Below are 25,000 nucleotides of genomic sequence, written 5' to 3' on the forward strand. Positions count from 1 at the left end.
CCCTTTGTGGCCTATAAAAAGAATTAATTATTATTATTATTAGAGATATCACATGCGTCTAAGTGGATCTGTTGCCTATTGAATTCCTAGGAACCGAGCTAAACAAACTATATCTTTCTCTCGTTTTTATGCATCTTTTCCCTTATTTTTAATTTTTAGATGACAGCCTTTTCGTGTCATTCGGTCCATCTGTCTCTTATTTTCTCCCCATAAGCTGACTCTCTTCTCTGGTTCTGTCTCTCGTTTTTATTTTCTTGACGCTCCTACAAATTGCCTGTCTCATAGCATAATTCATTCATCCGTTCATCTCTTTTTCAGTTTATTCATCCAACTGTTAATCACGCAATTTTATTCAACCAACTTCTCTCTCTCCCTCTCCCTCTCTCTCCTGTACTTTTTATCACTTTTCTCTCCTTTCAAACACACACTCTCTCTCTCTCTCCCGTTCTCTCTTTCCTTTTCTCTCGATTTTTAAAAACTTCCAATATATATATTTGTTTATTTCATTTCTTGCAAGTACTGTATAACATGAAATTGCGGAATCAATATTGAATTATTGACGCCTGTGAAGCTTAATTGTCATTTTTAGTGGATCGCTTTCACTTTCTGAAACTTTTAGTTAAGCTACAGAACTTTTTTTTTGTTTTTGCCTTCTTATTTTCACTTGATGCTCCTCTGCGGTTTAACAAACCGCAGAGGAGCGTCAAGTGAAAATTTTCATTCAAACAGGTTTTTTTTCTTCATTTTTTGGAATTTTCAAATTTTTTTTTTTTTTACGAATTTATGTTCTCCACACAGGAATGCGTACAATTATGCAAAAATAAAAAAAAAAAGAGAGAAAAAATTGTGTGTGTGAGTTAAGGGCGATTTAGCTGTTATTTTTAGTACATCTCACGACTACCTTCCTCGTTTCTGTGTCACTCTGACATGTATTGCTGTTTTTCAATATTTTCCTCCCCATAAACACATTGAATGGAAGATGAGATGATGCAGACAAGGGTGAGATTTAAGCAAATAATTTGGAATGTCGTATTTGGAATGTCGTGGTTTTAAACTTTCGAAAAAGAGTGGATATTTTAGGATTTATGAGAGAAGGGGTGGAGGGTTAGCAAAAACATTTTTGGATAATCGTATGAACTCCAGGGTATAGAACACAAATTTGTAAACACTAAAAATTGAAAAAAAAGTTACGTTGGGTTATAATGAAACCAGAATTCTGGCGAATTTTGTGCTGCTGGGTTTGTTTGTTTTTGTCTGTCGTTGATATCTAATTTTTGTGTTGTTGGTATTTTTAACCCAATATTTTATATAACCAGTTATTCATAAAACAGCTGGGTTTCATTTCTTCTCGTCACTCCAGCTCTGTTTACTCTCTTTTGTGTGTTTCTTAGCTCCGTTCTACTTCAAGGAAATCAAGTTTAATGTATGAACTAATTCTTTTATGCCTTCGTCAGGTGTATATGTGGCGTGCCGTGTGTGTGTGTATGTGTTTGATGGGGTGTGCCAGACAGTGTGGTGTGTATGTGAAGAGACAGAGAGAGAGGTTCTATATGTATGTATGTATGTATGTATAGCTTCAGTGACACACTCAAATATAGCTGTATATATATATATATATATATATATATACACGTATACATACATAAATGTATATATATATAGATATGCATATACATACATAGATGTATATATGTATATATATATATACATAGATGTGTGTATATATATATATTATATATATATACATAGATGTGTATATTATATATATATATATATATATATATATATATATACATAGATGTGTATATTATATATATTATATATATATATACATAGATGTGTATATATATATATATATACATAGATGTGTATATATATATATATATATACATAGATGTGTATATATATATATAATACATAGATGTACAGGGTGGGGAAGCAAAATTTACAATATTTTGAGGTAGGGATTGAAAGACATTGTAGGACCAATTAGTTTATTGAAAGTCATGAGAATTATTTGCCACAAGAAAATTTACATAACAGAAAATGTTTTTATTCTATGTGTCCTTCTTTCTCAATATCTGCCTTCACATGCTTCCTGAAACTTGCACAAGTGTTCCTCAAATATTCGGGTGACAAAGTCTCCCATTCTTATTTAATAGTATCTTTAAGAGAGTTGACATTACTGTGTGATGTTCTGTTGGTAGCATGTTCTAAAACGCCCCAAATAGTATAGTCCAGAGAGTTTAGATCTGGGCTAGAAGGTGGCCATAAACATGATTCCAAAAAATTGCTAAAGTTGGATTTGCAGAAATCTTGTATTTTTCTAGCTGTGTGTGCTGGAGCACCATCCTGTGTCCATACATAATTACCATCTGGGTAGTTTGCATTAAGACATGGCAATACCTGGTATCTCAGAGTCTTGTAGTAAGTATCAACATTGATCTTTTCATAAGCTTTGTAGAATTTTATCGGCATTTCCTTTCCATTGGAAGCCACAACATCAAAAGCCATAACTTGAGCAGGATGTTTTGTTTTGAATGTCCCTTTAACCTCAGCTGTTGATTTTGCAATAAATCTGTCATTTCTGTGGTTCAGAACAGCATCGAAACTGAAGATCTTTTCATCTGAAAAGATCGTTACAATGGAGGACTTTTCTTGAACCATGTAGTAATTTTCTTGCACCTTTCCAATCTCTTTTCTTTCATAACTGTTGTCAACAAGTGTTTTGGTGTACGATTTTAACCTCAAATCATATTTTACTGCATTTCTAATGGTCTTGTTGACTTCCTCAAGTTCAATTGCCATTTTTCTCATGGATTTGGTTGGATCCTTTAGGATTTTGGATTTGAGAGCTTTAATAAAAGCTTTGGTATGTTTTTGTTGATTCCTCCACTTCCAGACCTCCTCATAATAGTTTTGCTCATAGTTATTCTATTCTTTATATTATAAACAGTCTTTATGGACACTCCAACTATTCTTTGGTGTGACGAGTGCATTCAGCAAATCACACACTCTGACATTTGCTTTCCTGATTACTCATATGGGCAAAAGTTTCTGAAAAGGTAAGGATAATAGTGTTAGGTATGATTATGACATCAATATATGCTAGGTTTCAAAACAATTGACTTAGTGCCTCCTGAGAAAAAACAACTTAACATTCATTGTAAATTTTGCTTCCCCACCCTGTATATATATATATATATATATATATATATATATACTAAATAATTAGGGTTCAGCAACGATTTGCCTCACCACACACCGAGATATATATATATATATATATATATATATATATATATATATATATATATAATACATATATAGATGTGTGTATATATGTATGTATAGATATATATCGATGCATATATAATGCGTATATAGATGTATGTGTATATATATATATATATATATATATATATACATACATCTACGTTTATATATATATATATATATATATATATATATATATACATACATCTACGTTTATATATATGTAATCTGTATGTATATATATATATATATAATATATATATATATATATATACATATATATATATATATACATATATATATATATACATATATATATATATATAATATATATATATATATATACATACATATCTCTCTCTCTCTCTCTCTCTCTCTATATATATATATATATATGTGTGTGTGTGTGTATGTATGTATATACATACTTATACATACATACATAACTTCTCTCCCTCTCTTTTACTCTGTCAATCACTCACACGTTCACTCGCTAAAAGAAGTAAATACACATGCACGTGTATGCGCACAAAAAACATGCATGCAATAGGTATACGTATGTTTTGTGTATGCGTGCGTGCGTGTGTGTGTGGATGTCACTGAAGCCATACATACATACATACATACATAACCTCTCTCTCACATACACACACACCAGCAACATTACTCTCTCTGCCTCTTCACACACACTAACAAAAGAATACGTACACACTACACTTTCTGTCTCACACACACACACACACACACGGCACGCCAACTTCAAAAGAACTTCCCTGATCCAATCGCGCTCTCTCAGTCTCTTTCGCTTTCACGCCGACTTCAGAAGATCCCCTTTCCCTTCACCCCACACATGTACAAAAATAATAAAAAATTTTACGGAAACAGACGATCTTCTTCAGAAATATAAACAAATACACGTGTTTTAAGAAGTCATAATCACAGTTCTCATATCGAAAGATCGCCTTCTTCCCTACTATAGGCGCAAGCCTGAAATTTTGTGGGTCGGGAGCCAGTCGATTACATCGACCCAATGCTCAGATGGTATTTATTTTATCAACCCCAAAAGGATGAAAGGAAAAGTAGACCTCTGCAGAAACCAACTCTTTTAGTCTATAACCCCCAGAAAAATATCTTCATTCTTATATATATATATTTCATTTCATTTCATTTGGGTTTGAGTCCATGCTCAGGCCAAGTCGAAGACTCCACCCTATATATATATGTATATATATATATATATTGGTAAAAACGGTAAGATAACAAAAGAAAGAAAGAGACCTCAATATTATGTAAATAGAGGAAATAGATGGCCAGATAACCGAAGAGATGGTGTTGTGGATTTCCATTTCGGTATCTGAAACTCAGAGTTTTATCTTGACTATTGAATAATTGTACTTATTATTTTATATATACTCTTTTACTCTTTTACTTGTTTCAGTCATTTGACTGTGGCCATGCTGGAGCAAATCGACCCCGGGACTTATTCCTTGTAAGCCCAGTACTTATTCTATCGGTCCCTTTTGCCGAACCGCTAAGTGACGTAAACACACCAGCATCGGTTGTCAAGCAATGCTAGGGGGACAGACACACATATATATACATATATACGACAGGCTTCTTTCAGTTTCCGTCTACCAAATCCACTCACGGAATCATTGGAATTTTTTTTTTTTCGTTGAACGAATTCCGATGACCTAATATGCTACAAAACCCTCTTTTGAGTCCGGAAAACGGGGTGGGGTGAGATAGAAGCCTTGGAAATTTCATCCCCACCCCCATTGATCTTTTCACTTGCACGATTTTCACTAAGAAAAACTCGGATTTTTCGCACGGAATCAAGTACCCAGACTTCATAATATGCTGCAAACCCCTTATTTTTGTTCAGAAAAAAGGGTTGGGTGGGAAACCGTAACCCCCTTCCCCCCATATCCCGGAATCATTGGAGTTTTTTTTTTTTTCGTTGACTGAATTCCGGCGACCTCCTAATATGCTCCAAAGCCCTTTTTGGATCCGGAAAACGGGGTGGGGTGGAACTCACGGAAATTTCACCCCACCTCCATTTTCAAATATTTTTTTGCTATTTCTTTCTTTACCCATAATTTTAGATAACATTTTGCAGAAATATAATCCACACTCTTTCTTCGAGAGAATGTGGATTACATTAGATTGAAAATTCAAAGAAGTTTGAAATGAATAAGTGAAAATGCTGAGGTTATAGAAGTTGGTGGTAAGGAAGTGTGGAGAGATAACGAACGATAAATTCAGTTAAAAGAAAACTGTTAAGAGTTTTTGCATGTATGAGTGAAATGGAGTAAAAGTCAAATATTAACAAAATATCTTTTTCTACCTCTTAAAATCACTGGATATAATCATATTTAATAATCCTGAATAGATTTTCTTGGCTTGCCAGTCCTCGGTCAAACCGTCCAACCCATGCCAGCACGGAAAGCAGACATTAAACGATGATGTATTATGATATAATTATGATAGATTGTTACCCATTCAATGTTTAGGTAAACTTCGTCACCCACTCACTCTCTCTCTCTCTCTCTCTCTCTCTCTCCACACAAAAATGAAACATTTCGGCGCTAGAAATAGATCTTCCCTTTGCAATTTTAGGCGTTGAAATTTGTTTCGTTTTTGTGTGGGGAGAGAGAGAAAGGATCAACATTTACCTATTTCTTTACTACCCACAAGGGGCTAAACACAGAGCAGACAAACAAGGACACACAAACGGATTAAGTCAATTATATCGACCCCAGTGCGTAACTGGTACTTATTTAATCGACCCCCGAAAGGATGAAAGGCAAAGTCGACCTCGGCGGAATTTGAACTCAGAACGTAAACACGGATGAAATACCGCTAAGCATTTCGTCCGGCGTGCTAACGATTCCGCCACGCCGTTGGTTTCCGCTACTATAGGTTCAACTATAAATCTGTTAGAGAGCACCGGATACTTTGACAGCTTTTTTCAATCTGACTTGTAGCAGCAGCAGAGCCTGGACTGGTTGTTGAATACACCATGTTGCCGCTGGAGAAGGTGTTGCAACTTGTGACTTTCCAGATGAGGGGCCTACCGATACGGACAGGAAAAATCGTCATACTGTTAGGCCTTTTACTGTCTCCTCGGTCTAGCCTCGCTGGCTCGAGCTGGGAAGGAAAGCTTGCAGTGTCTAGTTTACTAGTTACATGAATTTTTTCAAAAATAAAATCTGATAAACTTCCAACATTTACGTGTGCAGTGCCATTTGAGGTTAACAGTTGCTTGGGCTCCCACGATTTTTTTTTTTGAAGTTGGTGTGGGGGTAAATGTTAGCTAATGCATGCTGTAGTTAATTGGCTAATTAGTTAATTACTATAGACCCTAGTGTATTGCTTTGCTCGGTACCTTTATCGCCCAGACGGTTGTTAATATATGTATGCGTGCACGCATACTTGTCTACTCTCGAGATACACATCTATTTACATAATCAAATATTTTGCATTTTTCTCACACATACATACATATATATACACGTATATATAATCATGTGTGTATGTAGTTCGTAAAGTGGTGCAATTTATATTGGCTGTTTCTTCAAAAATTCTTCCCCTGTCTTAGATAAATGCTACTGCTGTAACATATATGGATGCTTAAGTCAAGTTATTAATGCCTAAGCTATATCATCTCACAAACTGTTTGCAGTATTATCATTTCATGTGAGATAGCAACACATTATCAGTATGTCTACGTCGAACATGGAAACGAACCAAATAGCGAGGTCTGGGATCGGCAGACTCGTAAACGGCTATGTTGTTTAACCCAGGCCAGCATTACTCAAGCTGACTTCTATGATAAAGAACCAGCATTACTCAAGCTGACTTCTATGATAAAAGAACCATCATGTCTTATATATATTGGACTACAAATATCAAATATCTTTGCTTTCATTAAGACGATAAAATATGAATTGAGTGAGAATTGGTTGTTGTTTCTCATGGCTCTTATAACCACGTGAAGGCTTCCTCATTAGCTCGGGTACTCATCTACTTTTCGATGTCTTCTAGTTTTATCCTTAATTAAGGCGAAGTCGCGAGGTAACTCACAAAAAGAATGTCACTCGTCAATGTAGGATATCAAAAAATATATATTTTAGAGATTACTGGAGAACTCTCGAACAACTAATTTTCTTGTAGTTTTATTAACAGGAAGGTGACACCGATTAAATGTATTAACTAGAAAATGAGATGAACTGAGAACAAAATATGCTCCTAAGTTTATAGATGTATTTAAATGTTGAATAAACTGAAAACCTGCACGGTATTTGTTTTGATTTGGCCAGATTCCAGATTCAGTTACAGAAAAGAATATGTGATATGAATAAAATATTAAAAAAACAAGTGGGGAGGAACGATTAAATATATCATTCTTCCTACTATCTTTCTCTTCTGATCGGATTCCCCGTTTCGTTGTTTAACGAAGCTTATTATCGATAGATTCATCTATCTAATTGTATAACTAACCATTCTTCTCTCTCTCTCTCTCTACATGACTGCTTCTTTGTCTATAAATATTCTTCTAGTGTTTCCTTAACTAGTATTTTATTGTGTGTATTTGTGAAATCTGTGTTGAGTGCCTCACCATGAAGATATATGGTAAGCCATTTACTGACACGAACCAGGAGAATTATGAAGACAAGCTTGGTTCAAAGGACAAAACTTATCTACAACAAACTGTTGATATCTAGTTTTACACCCGGCCACCAAAACAAACAACAGAAAAATATAAGTAAAAAAAAATTGGGTTAATGTTGACATTATTATCCGGGAACAAAATAAACAAAAAAAGAAATTGTTCAACAGGTGTAAAAAAAATAAAGGTGTAGGAAACGAATATGGAAACAAAAATGCCCGGAGAGCAACGGGGGTGGGGAGAGGCCTCCGGAAAATTCACAAGATCTGAGTTTTTCCCTCGTAACTTTGTGGAAAATATAATCCTCAGGAACTTAGATGCTAAACATCCCTTTGAAGGATTCGGGCCCTTCTATGTACACACACACACACACACACACACACATATATATATATATATATAGTATAAGTAAAGACCTGAACCCTTCAAAGGGATGTTTAGCATCTAACTTCCTGTGGAAAAGCCTAATTTGTGATTTCAAAAGAATTATATTTTCCTCAAAGTTACGAGGGAAAAATATCGGATCTTGTGAATTTTCCGAAGTCCTCTCCCCATCCCCTCGGAAAAGATTTTCCTCACAAATTTCTTTATAATCTTAATCTATACCATTTGAAAGGTATTTATATAAAATTTTATCAAAAGATATCCATTTTCCTGAAAGCTATGAGGGAAAAAAATCGGATCGTGTGAATTTTCCGAAAGTTTTCTCCCCATTCCGGTTCGTTGGTGCAAATTTTTGTTTTTCGGATTCGTTTACTACACATTTTTTTACACCTATTACTCTTGCTTCTTTTGTTTTGGTAGCCGGGTGTTAAACTAAATATTAACCCAACAGACATTACAGACTTTGTTCCATAGAAAATAATTATTGTATAATCGATAACTTTCATTTGTTATATATTATGCAATCCATTACTTTAATTAATCCAAGTATGTTCTGTCCTGTAGCTTAGGTTTTGTGTGTGTGTATATATATATATATATATATATATATATAAAATAAATATAAGAGAGTGGTCACTATATGGCTCACTCTAGCACCAGTTAATCCAGATTTTACCATAACGATAAATACGCGTGTGGTTCAATTGATTACATCCGACGTTATAATTCAAATGCCCCAACTAACAGCGCGCCAAACTTTCACGGAAAACAAATACTGCATTAAGAAATAAATGCAGCATAATTATAATTAATTAATAAGGGTGAGAGAATTGGATACTAATTTAATAGTATATCTATTCAACACCAAGTGGCCTAGTGCTCCGAGAAACCGGGATTATTATAATATTTTATAATATATTATATATTTTTACAAAATAAATATAAGAGAGTGGTCACTATATGGCTCACTCTAGCACCAGTTAATCCAAAAGTTTCAACCACAAAGATACATGTTTCCCATGAAAGTCAGTACGATTGTTAGCTCACACGGACAGGGCAAATAAAAAATAACAAAAATACAGATTATTTTGGGACAATTGTTTCGCTATTAATGAATTAAATGTAATTTTACTTACAAAAAAATCCACTTGTAGCTCGTCAGCCAAAACTATCTGGATGAAATCCACTCAATCACACGCCAGATTTTACCATAACGATAAATACGCGTGTGGTTCAATTGATTACATCCGACGTTATAATTCAAATGCCCCAACTAACAGCGTGCCAAACTTTCACGGAAAACAAATACTGCATTAAGAAATAAATGCAGCATAATTATAATTAATTAATAAGGGTGAGAGAATTAGATACTAATTTAATAGTATATCTATTCAACACCAAGTGGCCTAGTGCTCCGAGAAACCTGGATTATTATAATATTTTATAATATATTATAATATTTTTACAAAATAAATATAAGAGAGTGGTCACTATATGGCTCACTCTAGCACCAGTTAATCCAAAAGGTTTCAACCACAAAGATACATGTTTCCCATGAAAGTCAGTACGATTGTTAGCTCACACGGACAGGGCAAATAAAAAATAACAAAAATACAGATTATTTTGGGACAATTGTTTCGCTATTAATGAATTAAATGTAATTTTACTTACAAAAAAATCCACTTGTAGCTCGTCAGCCAAAACTATCTGGATGAAATCCACTCAATCACACGCCAGATTTTACCATAACGATAAATACGCGTGTGGTTCAATTGATTACATCCGACGTTATAATTCAAATGCCCCAACTAACAGCGCGCCAAACTTTCACGGAAAACAAATACTGCATTAAGAATAAATGCAGCATAATTATAATTAATTAATAAGGGTGAGAGAATTGGATACTAATTTAATAGTATATCTATTCAACACCAAGTGGCCTAGTGCTCCGAGAACCTGGATTATTATAATATTTTATAATATATTATAATATTTTTACAAAATAAATATAAGAGAGTGGTCACTATATGGCTCACTCTAGCACCAGTTAATCCAAAAGGTTTCAACCACAAAGATAATATTTTGTAAAAATATTATAATATATTATAAAATATTATAATAATCCAGGTTTCTCGGAGCACTAGGCCACTTGGTGTTGAATAGATATACTATTAAATTAGTATCTAATTCTCTCACCCTTATTAATTAATTATTTATATATATATATATATACTAGCAGTATAGCCCAGCGTTGCTCGGGCTTGTTTTCTTTTCGACCCTTTAGAATTGGAATTTTTGAAAAGTAAAAATTTTGCATTATGTAGCTTGTTATTCTCTTTAAGTGAACATTTTTCTGGTTGAAATACACCGAAAAATGTTTAACATCAGTTTTGGTTTTCTTGTCAGTGAAGGTACAAGTATGGCTGTGTGATTAAGGAGTTTACTCCCTTACATTGTTTCTGGTTGTCCCACTATGTCGGACTTTAGGCAACTGGGTTTTTTTTTAGCTTTGAGCCAGCCAAAGCCTTTGAAGGGGTTTGGTAGACAGAAACTGAATGAAACTTGTCATATATTGGGTCATCACATAAATAATGCGATTTTTTTTTATATTTCAAAATTAAGATAAAGTTCTTTTTTTAATCTAAAATATACTCTCCATTTTGTACAATGCTCTTCCATCTATCTGATAGACTTGCAAGGCCTCTCTTCTAAAATTCACTTGCCCTTGATGAAAAATATTCCTCCAGTACTGTTCTGACCTCGTCTACAGAATTCGTATTTTTTCCATCCAAAAGATTTTTGAAGACTGCAGTATAAATGATAATCAGATGGGGCAATGTCCGGCGAACATGGTGAGTCAGGCATTGTTTTCCATTCAAACTGCTCCAGCCTTTGGAATGTCATCCTCACTGTAAGTGGCCGAGCATTATCCTGATGCAAGAACACCTTTCATCTTGAAACCAAAGGTGGTCATTTTTCTTCTAGTGCTGATTTAAGCCACTCAAGCTGCTCACAGTAGAACTCCTTTGTTATTGTTTGGTTTGGGTTTAAAAGTTCAAAGTGGACTAAACCTTTCATGTCCATCAAACAGATAGCAACACCTTATGTGGATGAAATCCTTCTTTAGCCTGGGGTGCTGGTGTTTCTCCTTTCCCTACCCATTGTCTTCGGCTCTTGACATTTTCATAGTGAACCCATTTCTCGTCACCAGTCACTATTTGGTCTAAAAAAAAGGTCCATTCGTGAGACATGACAGCAAAGAAGAGCACACATTCACTCTCTACACGGTATTAGATTTTTACTTGTTTCAGTCATTTGACTGTGGCCATGCTGGAGCACCACCTTTACTCGAGCAAATCGCCCCCAGGACTTATTCTTTGTAAGCCTGGTACTTATTCTATCGATCTCTTTTGCCGAACTACTAAGTTACGGGATGTAAACACACCAGCATCAGTTGTCAAGCGATGATGGGGGCACAGACACAGACACACAAACATACTCACACACACACACATATACATATATGACGGGCTTCTTTCAGTTTCTGTCTACCAAATCCACTCACAAGGCTTAGGTCGGCCTGAGGCTATAGTAGCAGACACTTGCCCAAGGTGCCACGCAGTGGGACTGAACTCAAAACCATGTGGTTGGTAAGCAAGCTACTTACCACACAGCCACTCCTGCGCCTACACTGTGCATTAGGATTTTTTTAAATGTCAAATTGTCATGTGTTAAAAAAATAAATCTTATCCATAATTTTGTTCTATTTAAATATGATTAATAAAACAAGCTGAACAATAGCTTTCTACATTTTTTCTAAACTTTTAACTTAAAATTCATACACGTATGAAATAAACCATTTGTAATGGTAAAACCCTTGGATGAAAGGAGTCCCACTGGCAACCTTTGCCTTTTTCCAACCAAGAATTTTTAACCCAACACTTCATCATCATCATTATCATCATCATTTAGTGTCCGCTTTCCATGCTAGCATGGGTTGGACGGTTCAACTGGGGTCTGGGAAGCCAGAAGGCTGCACCAGGCCCAGTCTGATTTGGCAATGTTTCTACGGCTGGATGCCCTTCCTAACGCCAACCACTCCGTGAGTGTAGTGGGTGCTTTTTACGTGCCACCGGCACGGGGGCCAGGCGAGGCTGGCAAACGGCCACGGTCGGATGGTGCTTTTTATGTGCCACCGGCACGAGGGCCGGGCAAGGCTGGCAAAAGGCCACGGTCGGATGTTGCTTTTTATGTGCCACCGGCACGAGGGCCGGGCAAGGCTGGCAAACGGCCACGGTCGGATGGTGCTTTTTACGTGCCACCGGTACGGGGGCCAGGTGAGGCTGGCAAACGGCCACGGTCGGATGGTGCTTTTTATGTGCCACCGGCACGAGGGCCGGGCAAGGCTGGCAACAGCCACGATCGGTTGGTGCTTTTTACGTGCCACATACTATTATTTATAGCTTTATGAAAACAGCAAGCTAGCAGAACTGTTAGCACACCTGGTGAAATGCAAAGCAGCATTACCTCTATCATTATGCTCCAAGTTCAAATTCTGTTAAATAAAATAAGTTCAAGTTGAGAACTTGGGTTGATGTATTTGACTTACACCCTCTCCTGAAATTGCTAGCCTTGTGCCAAAATCTGAAACCATTACATATTGTGCTAGAAAACGCTCCCTATCCATTGGACGGTTTGTATAGGTGAAGAGGGTTAACTTGGATGGTGTTAAGTAGGGAAGATGTTTCGTGATTGTATGTTGTGGTTACTTTTGACTGTTTCTTATCAATAAGGATGATTGATAATGAATCTTAACACAATATATATACAACTTCAAGTGGAATCAGACATCATAAACAACATTAAACTTTTTTGCACTCAAGTATACTTCATGTTGACACCTGTATACCAAACTGATAATAATTCATGGGGTGTAGGTAGAACAGCAGGAATGCACACCATTATGTATTACTCTTTACTCTTTTACTTGTTTCAGTCATTTGACTGTGGCCATGCTGGAGCACCGCCTTTAATTGAGCAACTCGACCCCGGGACTTATTCTTTGAAAGCCCAGTACTTATTCCATTGGTCTCTTTTGCTGAACCGCTAAGTGACGGGGATGTAAACACACCAGCATCGGTTGTCAAGCAATGCTAGGGGGACAAACACAGACACACAAACACACACACACATATATATATATATATATTATATATATATATATATATATATATATATAGCAATAATAATTCTCTAAACGAGATATAGACAGTAACTGCTCCATAACATAAGGGACGTTAGCCATCTGAATGTGGCTAGGGACAGGGCAGGGTGGTGGGGTGTTACTGATGCATTTAGCCCCAAATATATCTATATATATATATATAATATATATATATATATATATATATACATATATACGATGGGCTTCTTTCAGTTTCCGTCTACCAAATCCACTCACAAGGCTTTGGTCGGCCCGAGGCTATAGTAGAAGATACTTGCCCAAGGTGCCACGCAGTGGGACTGAACCCGGAACCATGTGGTTGGTAAACAAGCTACTTACCACACAGCCACTCCTGCGCCTACTCATTTTTAATACATTCTGCCAGATTCAAATATGAATGTTCATCATTGTTGATTTTCATTGTCAGTGAATGCCTCTTCCCTTTAGATAACCTGTGTGTTATGAACACACAGGTTTCATCAGTGTAAGGGGACTTCAAGATGCCACTGTTTTGAAATCATCATGTTTCCTCAGTCAAAGCTACTCCTGAGCCAATGAACCTAGTAAAAGCAGATCTTGTTCATCCATCCAGTGGGGTGGCATCAACAATTTTGGAACATAGCAGTGGCTCCCTGTTCCTTTCGAGCAATGAATGCGAATCATAGATGTTATGAACAGACATAAACTAAAAGTAGGAGGTAGTCTCTGTTAACGAGAAACAACAGTGATTAAGATATTTATGTTTGAACTGACCAGAATATATTGGTTTGAAATTTTGGTACGAGGTCAGCAATTCTGGGAGATGAGGTAAATTGATCACATTGACCTCAAAGCTCACATGGTATTTATTTTATCGAAACCAAAAGGATGAAAGACAAAGTTGATCTCAGAAATTTGAACTTAGAATGTAAAGATAAACGAAATGCCATTAAAGGTTCTGCCAGCTCACTGCCTTATTCTACCAGAACAAATCAACAATGAATAGATATGTTATGTACAAATAATTTAGTTTTAGTTAAATACATATAGATAAGCATTTTATAATGCATTATTGTACTGAGCTGTGTTTTTGTCAAAGTTCATTGAATGCCATTGTAAAACCTGCACTATGTCACTGTTGATATGCATATCATAGGTTTGCTATCATTGGCTTAGTACAGTGGTACTTAACCTGGGGTTGCAAGCCCTTGAGAAAAAGCAGGAATTTCTCTAATTATATGTGTTATTCTCTTAACAAGAACATGGTCAAATAAATGAAAAGTTTATGAAAAAATGCATAAGTATCACCTTATATCTTTAGTTTTCTTATTCTACTATCTTAGTGCTGCTTACCATTTTCTGTACTTATTGACCCCCCTATCCTTCATATCCCCAAAAAACCTCATTAATTCTGGTTTGTAGCTTTAACATTTGCCTTTATTTTGTAATGTTTTCATTACAGCAAGACTCAGGTTAAGAACCACTGGTATAAAGCTTAGATATTATTATCATGTAAAGACAAACATCTTTTTCAGTTAATAGAGTACAGACAAGTTTGATCCACAGTTTTCATATATATGAAATAATGTGATTCTTAAAAATCAAGAGACATACTGAAACATTATCAGATCATTATAGTAACATACTAAGTGAGTCAAGATTATTGAAAAGGTTGCAAGACGCAACGAAAATTTTAGAAAATAGAAATAAGAAATAAGTGGAAATTTTACCGGTGAGTGTGTTAAATAATAAGGCATTAAAAGAGAATGACTCTCCGCAGACACAAAAGAATATGCTTCAACACACGAACTCATATAAAGAATCTTGAAAACCAAATCCAAAAACGAAACATACTAAGAAATATCAACTTAATTTTAAAAATTGAAAACTATGTTTGGATCCACATATCTTTGTGAAACTGCATTTTCCATGCTCATTGCTCTCAAGACCAAGTACAGAAACAGGCTAGATGTTAAAAGGGACTTACATTGTGCACTCTCTGGCATTCAACTATGCATTCAAGATCTTGTAGCTAAGAAGCAGTGTCAAGTATCTCACTTTTTTGTATAATGTGATTATATATAAAATTATACGTATTTCGTATAATGTGACTAATTCATATTCAATAAAAAGACTAAAAACATATTTTAGATTTTATTTAAAATCTGAAAGGGAATTTTATTCATAGTTGCAAGTGGGGCATGGAGAGAAGGACAAATTTGTAGGGGAGACTATGTAGTAAAAAGGTTAAGGACCACTGGTCTAGGATGTTGGTGTGTGAAACAGTAGCTGCCCTTCTATAGGTGTGAGAGTATTTCAATGTGAGTCCTGAGCTTTGTAAAAAATTAGCACCTAACCAGAATTGAAGTCTATCCTGATTCTAAATGGGGATTCTAGTCTTTGTGAGGAAATTGGTTTTTGCAATGCCATATTTATCTGGAACTCTCTCAGTCACGAATGTTGGATAATGACCAAAAGAGTACCATTGTGAATACAAGCAACTGAAATTGGGTTTTTCTCTGATGAGGGAGTAATGTTACTCAAAAGGGTGTTTACCTCAGATACCAGGGACTCACTCTGGGTTGAGCCACTACTCAGCATTAAAAGGTCACAGCTCCGTTACTATAGACATGTGATAATAATGTCTCAGGAAAGAAAGTTTAATGATGGTAACATAGGGCCCTATGGAGGAGGTGTTTGAGGATACTGTCCCCACTAACCTCCCATGATTAGTGGGCAGAGAAATGGATGGATGGATATTTATTTGGGTTTCCTCTTGAGAGATTGTCCAAGATTGTGAAATCTAGGATTTTGTAATAAAGAGCTTTGAAGGTTTTAAATATATGTGAAACATAACTGGAGAATGTGTAGTGTGAGACTGTTTAATGCCACCTCACATCTTTCCTCAAGGTTTTAGAATTAATACTGCTACATACGTGATGTGCTGGAAGTAGCTGTTAAGCCCTGGTGCAGTGGAAGGCCATATGTGTTTCAACAATACTTGGTGCCTTTTCACAAAGCCTACGTAACTCAAGAATGGATATCAAACAATCTTTGTAATCATGTAACATTAAACTCGCATGATGTTTGAAGCATTGTTGGAAGGGAGACTAATTGACACCTACACAATACCGTAGCTTCAATTAAGACCACCATTCTCCAGGTGATGTCTGAAATGCATAAGGACCATTTAATGCCAGCATGCCAATAATTCCATTGCTGTATTGAAACATAACAGAAGCTGAATGGGAACATTTTGAATAATCTTATAAGAATGCTTGCCAAGAAAACATACATAATTATTTTTAAATACCTTTGTTTTTTTTTTGTTAGATTAGAGTCGTTTTATTAAATTATCAAATATGTTCTCAACATGCAGTGAGGACATATTTTTAATTACACACACACACACGCATGCATACACATGCACATGTACACACACATGTAACAAATGAGAGAAAGAGAAAATGGAATTCATGTGATTCTTTATTAATCACAACAATTTTTTGACCTTTTGACCCGTCTTACATCTGTCCCTCTCAGGTGAGATACTGTACAATGTGTAGGACTGATGCAAGATGGGTCATAATGATTGTTGCAATTCATAGAGAATCTTGTGAATTTTATTCTCTCTTTCTCATTTGTTATAAACTCAACAGACACAGAAGAATTCCTGAGGTAGATCCAGTGGCATCTATATGCATACTGTTAATGTCGTCAGGTAGCCATAGACAGCGATAATGCTTTAATCAGCATACTATCAGGTGTATACCCAAGTTTTAAATAACTACTTACATATACATATATATATATATATATATATATATAAAGTTAATCCAAACAAGAGAGCACAAAAAAACACAACGATGCAAGGATGTGAAACAAATATAGTATTATTGGACGCTAATGAAAGAAGGAGGGTTTAACGTTTCGAGCGGAGCTCTTCGTCGGAAACATAGGGGAAGGAAAGATCAAGAGAAGGGAAAACAGAGGGAAAAAAATCGCCAACGGTACACACAAGGTCACATTTTTATATATATATATATATATATATATATATATATATAAAACCCTAAATGGCGGTGCCCCAGCATGGCCACAGCTCGTGACATTTTCCCAAGAGCCTTGCATCCACATGGTTAGAAAGCAAACTTTTTAACCACACAGTCATACATGTACTTCATATATGCCTATCCTCTTTGTATTGTTACAGGGTTACAAAATGTTAGAGATATTTGTAGCAGAGGCAATATGTTTCTTTTTGTTGTTATAGTTTTTGTTTTGATTATGGAAATTGCTCTTATTTAGTAGGGCAATCGGATTCTTTGGGGGAATAATTAAATAGTTATGTAATGTAATATCTTCCAAGTTAGGCTCAACTATAATTTAGTTTAAAATGTCAATAGTAATATTTATTTCAGTACTACTAACAGTAATATCTTTATATTTACTACTACAACTAAAAATGAGGAGTGTTCATCCAATTGAAAACAGATACAAACTGTGAACTAAACGGAAACACTTAGGTCCATATTTCTGTTAAACCTTTTGCTACCAACCCACCTAAGACCATTTCTGGTTCTATGATGCAAACTTCCTGTTGTCTAGGAATCTGAAGCCTTCCATCAAAATTTCTTATTAATTTTTGTTCCAAACATTAGTTTAATAATAACAAAGTTCTTTTATTAAATTCTTTGTTAATTCCAAAATTAATTGAAACAATGTTAGTGTATTTCAACAAAAATATGGTAATGAAATTATTAAACATGACACCAAATGGTTTTTCTCATGGAGCAGTCTAAGAGGTGAAATGGCTAATGCTTGTTCTGAGCCGCAATTTTTGAACCCATAGGAATTTGGATAATTATGGTGGTGATGCTCATTTTACAACCATCATGCACTGTTAAGAAAAAAAGAGATTAAAAACACCCCCAATCACACACATGCATTCCCTACTTACACACATAATGGGATTCTTTCAGTTTCCACCTGCAAGATCTACTCACAAGACTGGATGATTTGGAGCTGTAGTAGAAGACACTTACCTGAGGTGCCATGCAGTGAACTTGAACCTGAAACCATGTGGTTGGGAAGCAGTTTTCTTGGACCATACAGCCATGCCTGCACTCTGGTTCTGTAAATGTCTTCATGGTTTAAAAGATATTTACGTGCATTTATTTGATCTCAGGGTCATATTTGAAGAACATCAAACAATATCAAAAGATGAGAACATTTCTGATTTGTGACTAGGTGCTGGTGTAGTTGTGTGGATATGGAGATATGTGGTTTACTTACTACATGGTTTCAAATCTTCAAACAAGTTTTCTTTTACAATTACCTCAGAGCAACCAATGCCTTGGAATTGGAATTAATAGATGGTAACTCTATGGTTAGTTCACATTACTATGTAAAGAGCATAGGATTGGTTTCTTTGTTTCGCTGGTGTATATATATATATATTTTCTCCTGGATGGGACACTAGTCTGTTGCAGGATTACTCATTTTTGCCTGCTGAATGGACTGAAGAAACATGAAATGAAGTGTTTTGCTCAATGTTAGGGCAGGATTATGATGTTGCATTTCTAGAATGAAGGCAGACTCCTAAGAGTAAACAGTTTTATAGTCTTCTCTTGAAATAAGATGACATTCTTATCTCTTTTACCATTGTGACATGATAATTTTTTTTTTAGATAAAAAGAAAAATAGGCTCTCTCTCTCTCTCTCTCTCTCTGTCCAGTGTGAACATTGATATTTATGGTAAGACAACCTTGGGATCATAGGATACTACATAAATAGATTTTACTACTCTACTACCAGGCAAAAAAGCAACAATTCTACACCATTCAATAAATGTCAGTCACACTTAATTATAGATACAACACAAAAAATCATACTGGAATAAATATGGATACAGCAGATATAAAACACTAAAGTTATTATGAAACGGATAAAATGTCATCCGACTTTGAATCAGAAACCGAACATAGGAGAGATTTAAAGGTTAGACCAATAGCTTTATGTAATCTACAATGAATGATTGAATAAAAGGTTAGCTCTGCTTACCCCTCAATTCTTTATCATTATTATTATTATTATTGCAATGTATCAATGATGATTTATTTTGCATATTCTTTATAATTTGGTCAGTTGACTACAACATGGCATATTTTATATGCAAGACTGCAGACCAACGTCTGAATTTTGGAACAACTGACATTGTTCAAATGACACTTCAAAAGTTTGTATGCAATCATCATATCATAATGATTATCTGTTTAATTTTTTTCATTTGCTTTCTTTTTGTAAGTTGCTTCTTCTTTGAGGAGGTGAATTGCTCTGTATTGTCTAATGCACGTAGATCGTGCAGAACATAATTATAATTATAATACTTGAATTAGAGAGTTAGTATAAAAATAAAATAAAATAACCTTACCTTTATACATACAGATATATATATATATATATAAATATCATCATTATCATCGTTTAACATCTGTTTTCCATGCTAGCATGGGTTGGATGGTTTGACCGGGGTCTGGGAAGCCAGGAGACTGCACCAAGCTCCAGTCTGATCTGGCAATGTTTCTACGGCTGGATGCCCTTTCTAACACCAACCACTCCGTGAGTGTAGTGGGTGCTTTTAGCATGCCACTGGCACAGGTGCCAAGGGAGACTGGTGCTTTTTACGATCGGTTGGTGCTTTTTACGTGCCACCAGCACAGAAGCCAGTCAAGGCGGCGCTGGCATCGGTCACATACGGATGGTGCTTTTAACATGCCACCGGCACAGGGGCCAGGGGAGGCTGGCAATGGCCACGATTGGTTGGTGCTTTTTACGTGCCACCAGCATGGAAGCCAGTCAAGGTGGCACTAGCATCAGCCACGTACGGATGGTGCTTTTAACGTGCCACCGGCACAGATATCACAACTACAATTACCATTTGATTTTCTATATATGTATATATATATCAGTAGTGTGAGGTTTCTTTTGAGGTTGGCCATACAATAAATATAAAATTTTGACTGAAAAACTTATAGGCTGACAAAAATACTCTCATGGAATGTGACCAAATGAGGTTTATTTTTCAATCTAGTCCCCACTTGCGGTCCATGCACTTCTTGCATTAGTGTTGCCATTGGTGAAGAAGCTTTCATTCTGTTGGCCAAAAAAGTCATTAAGACCAGACACGATGTCAGCATCCCTGCAATACTGGTCCCCAACCAATGTGTTTTACCTATTCATGAACAAATGATAATCAGATGGGATCAAATCAGTGATGGTGGTCATCTACTTCGAAGCCACAGTCATGCATAGAAGCCATTGAAACCAAGAACATGTGACAAAATTAAATAAATGAATGAATAACAATAATAAATGAGCATGTAAGAGAGGGGGAATTGGATTGCATGTAGGGATCTTAAGTTTTCTCTAACATATTGCATGGAAGCCGAAACTGGGTGCATAGATAGATAAGGAAATGATAAAGTAATCATAATTTGCACTGTGAAAAGTGTTTTTTAGATGTGTGGTAGGCTGGAAACAAAGTTGCTTATCTGAACATCTTCTTTGACTTTCACTGTGTGTAGCAAGATATTAAGATATGAGGTAGGGGAATCCAAATAGAGCTAATTTATATAGGGGGGGAGGCAATGTTGTCATGTTGGGAGAAGCAAGTGGTTAATGGAACTGGGAGGGAGAGAGAGAGAGAGAGAGAGAGAGAGGAGAGAGAGAGAGAGAGAGAGAGAGAGGGGGAGTCCAGAGTTAGACTGACCAAGGACAAAACATGAGGAGATGGAATTTTGGGGATTTAGAGTAACATAATTGAACAATTGAATTTAACTTGCCATCATAACATACCGCTTGGTGAATAACAACACAAAACAGCAAACACTCTGGCTGCTATTGTGAAAGAATAACAATAATAATAATAATAATAATAAAGAAATAGAATTGGACATTTGCATTCTTAACTAGAGCTATAACCAGTCAGCCAAACTGTGGCAAAATTAGATAAATGATTGCGTAACAACAATAAATGAGTGTGAAAGAGAAGGAGAAAGTGGGAGAATTGGATTGTATGTAGGGATCCTAAGTTTTCTCTATGAATGTATATATAAATGTGTGTTGGTGTACATGTATGTGTGTCTATATCTATATATGTGTGTGTGTGTATTTATTGGCTCTGAATGTCTGGCTGAAGCACTCTTCCATCGTACCTCTTGCACACAGCACACTTCTATTTGTTTTTGCTCAAGCATCTCTTCAATCTCACCAAACCGACCTTGTTTGTATCAATATGCACAATCATGCTTACGTGTATATGTGTGTGTGTGTGTGTGTGTTGCTTAGAAATGTGATGATTAGTGACAGGAAGAACATCTATGTGTATAAAAATTTACCTCAATGAAGCATGGAGAAATGAATGTTCAGTATGTTTGTATGTATGTATGTGCTGACATACTTATAAAATGGTGAATTGTACTTCTATTTTACAAAATTAGGTGGTTTACAAAACAATGATCCGTTGAGAGTTGTTAGGCAGATTTTTGTATTCATCATTTGAAATGTTAATGAGTTGTTTTAACCCCAAAAGGATTTTGTTTTTATCAAAGTGCATTAAATTTCTATGTTAATACATTGTCCCAGTTGCAGTTTATAAATATTTTCACACTCTTTTTTGTTTTCTCTTTCAAATCCCAATGTTGTTATTAAGAATATTTCTCTTCTTTTTTTTTGTCTGCAGAGTAAGGATAATGTCAGTATCTCTGGTAGACCTTTCTAGATTAGTGGGAACAATTCAGTTGATGTCTAGTTTGAACTTTTGTAGGAGATGAAATGGGGAAAGTTTGAGACATTGCATACATGTAGCTCAGGGGTAAAGTATTTAGTAGAACCCTAACCCTAACCCCAATTTAGTAGATCAAATGAAACAAAAGGAGTGACAAAGAAAAGCAAAGGTAGGTGCATTGAGTGGTATACAGTTAACGAATTTAGAGAAGCAGTGACTGTTGTGACTGTTTGAAAAACGTTCGAAGAGTGTGGGGAGAGAATGCTTGTGGGTTAGTCATTGTGGGATTATGCTGGTTTCAAATTTTGGTACAAGGCCTGCAATTTTGGGGGAGGAAACAAGTTGATTACATTGACTCCAATATTCAACTGACACTTATTTTATCAACCCCAAAAGGATGGAAGCAAAGTCAACCTTGGCAGAATTTGAACTCAGAACATAGTCAGACAAAATGCTGCCAAGCGTGTAAATGGTTCTGTGAGCTCGCTGCCTTTTTGTGGGACTATATTTTTAATATTTTATATTTCACTGATTTCTCCCTTAGGTGTCCGTCTGGAGTTAAAAGGGGAAGCTCGTGTCCATTGGACTGAAAGACATTCGTCTGGAAGTGGTAAAAGCAGGACCACCACAACACGACATTACTCAGCCACTGAAAACTATTTTGATTATACTGTCATCCTCTATGGCTCAGGTAAGGTCCCATTGTATGTGTTCGAATACACTCACACAGACATGCATCCATGAACACACACACACACACACACATGCACGCGCGCACAAACCTTTTCTCTTTTGCAAACCTCTCCCATATTATTTAATTATAAATATATATTTTGTTGTTATTTAGACACAGGTCAGCCTTCAATAAACAAATTAATGAGCAAAAGCATTCCAGCCATGCCTGTCTCATTTTTCTCCCGGAAATAGTACATCCAGGATTGCATCTACATTATTCAGTATGTTTTTCCTTTCTTAAACAGTAGGGTATGATTTGAATGAGATTTGGTTGCTGTTTCTAGCAGCTTTAGTGTCCACATAGAGGGTTTCTTATCAACTCATATAAGAATATTTTTTAAACAATTGCAGCGTGGAAGGTGTTTGTAAGCCATTTAAGAAACACACAAAAGCCGTTCAATTCACTTCAGCATTTAATTTTAATTTGTCAAAATATAAGACCGCAACCTGTTCACTGACAAAAATCCGATGCAGCATGAATTTTTGTCAGTGAACAGGTCGTGGTCTTATAGCGACGAAAATATTTTGACAAATTAAACTTAAATGTTGAAGTGAATCGAACAGCTTTTGTGTGTTTCTTAAATGGCTTATAAACACGTTCCACGCTGCAATTGTTTTCGTTTCAGCACACGATCTCAGATCAAATCACTTGCTATGCAAGTACATCTCCGAATATTTTTTAGCTTTTCTGAAAAAAGGGTTTTGGGTTATAACCACGAAAGTGAACATAACTGTTTAACATCTGAAGAATTGGGATTTTTGTGTAGTTAAGCATTATTCTTTGACCATATAACCCACTCACGATGCTTTGGTTGTCCACTGAAGACACTTAGCCAAAGTACTACTCAGTGGGACTGAACCCTAAACCATCTGATTGCAAAGCTGCTTTTTAACCACACTGTCATGCCTACATCTAAAAACACATAACCATAGCTATCCACATACATATATATACTTGTATAAATATTTTCTCCATTATGCATACATATTCTTCTTGTAGGTCCAGTTATGGGAGCTAATCAAGTGATATTGAATGGTGGAGAGCATCACTATCCTTTTGAGTTTATGCTTCCGTACAATATTCCATCGTCATATGAAGGAGGGACCGGATATGTAAGATACTTTGTAAAAGCTGTTATGGATAAGCCTTGGAAATTTGATCATAAGTGCAAAGTTCCGTTCACTGTAATCACAGTTCTGGATCTAAACCAGACACCAAATGCATTGGTAGGTACTTATCACCATCATAATCATCATCATTGACATCATTACCATCATTATCATCATTATTATCATCATCATTATCATCATCACTATCATTGCCTTTGTCATCATTATTATTAACACCAGCACCACCTTTGTCTTCATTGTCATCATCTTCCTTAACATCACCATCATTTCCTTCTACTATAGCTTTAGCCCTGGGCTAATGAAAGCCGAGTGAGTGAATTGAAACTGAAAGAAGCCTGTTGTACATACATACATACATACATAAAAAACATCACCCTTTTCAAGCCTAGCCAGGCTCATGGGCCTGGTTTCCCGGTTTCTGTGGCATATGTGTTCCCCCCAGCTGAACAGATGCCAGTCCATCACAGCATTACTCAAGAAACAGGAAGAGAGAGTGAGAGAAAGTTGTGGCGAAAGAGTACAACAGGGGTCGCCAACACCCCCTGCCAGAGCTTCGTGGAGCATTTAGGTGTTTTCGCTCAATAAATACACACAACATCCAGTCTGGGAATCGAAACCGCGATCCTCCAACCGCGAGTCCGCTGCCCTAACCACTGGGCCATTGCACCTCCACTACATACATACATACATACATACATACATACATACATGTATGTGTGTGTACCTTTTGCTTGCATTTGTCTCCACCACACCACATGACAACTGATATTGGTTTGTTTACATCCCCATAACTTAACTATTCAGCAAAATA

General features: G+C 36.0%; 1 protein-coding gene across 1 annotated transcript in view; it reads left to right on the forward strand.

The window, feature by feature from the left end:
* The window catches only part of LOC115218037 (arrestin domain-containing protein 17), a 35,118-nt gene that overhangs the window by 1,204 nt on the left and 8,914 nt on the right, over positions 1-25,000 (forward strand). The window contains exons 2-3 of the mRNA XM_029787788.2: positions 22,868-23,014; positions 24,059-24,285. Of these exons, the coding sequence (XP_029643648.1) occupies positions 22,868-23,014; positions 24,059-24,285 (374 nt within the window). The remainder of the gene's footprint in view (positions 1-22,867; positions 23,015-24,058; positions 24,286-25,000) is intronic.

This window comes from Octopus sinensis, linkage group LG12 (assembly GCF_006345805.1).
Source record: "Octopus sinensis linkage group LG12, ASM634580v1, whole genome shotgun sequence".
Taxonomy (NCBI): Eukaryota; Metazoa; Mollusca; class Cephalopoda; order Octopoda; family Octopodidae; genus Octopus; species Octopus sinensis.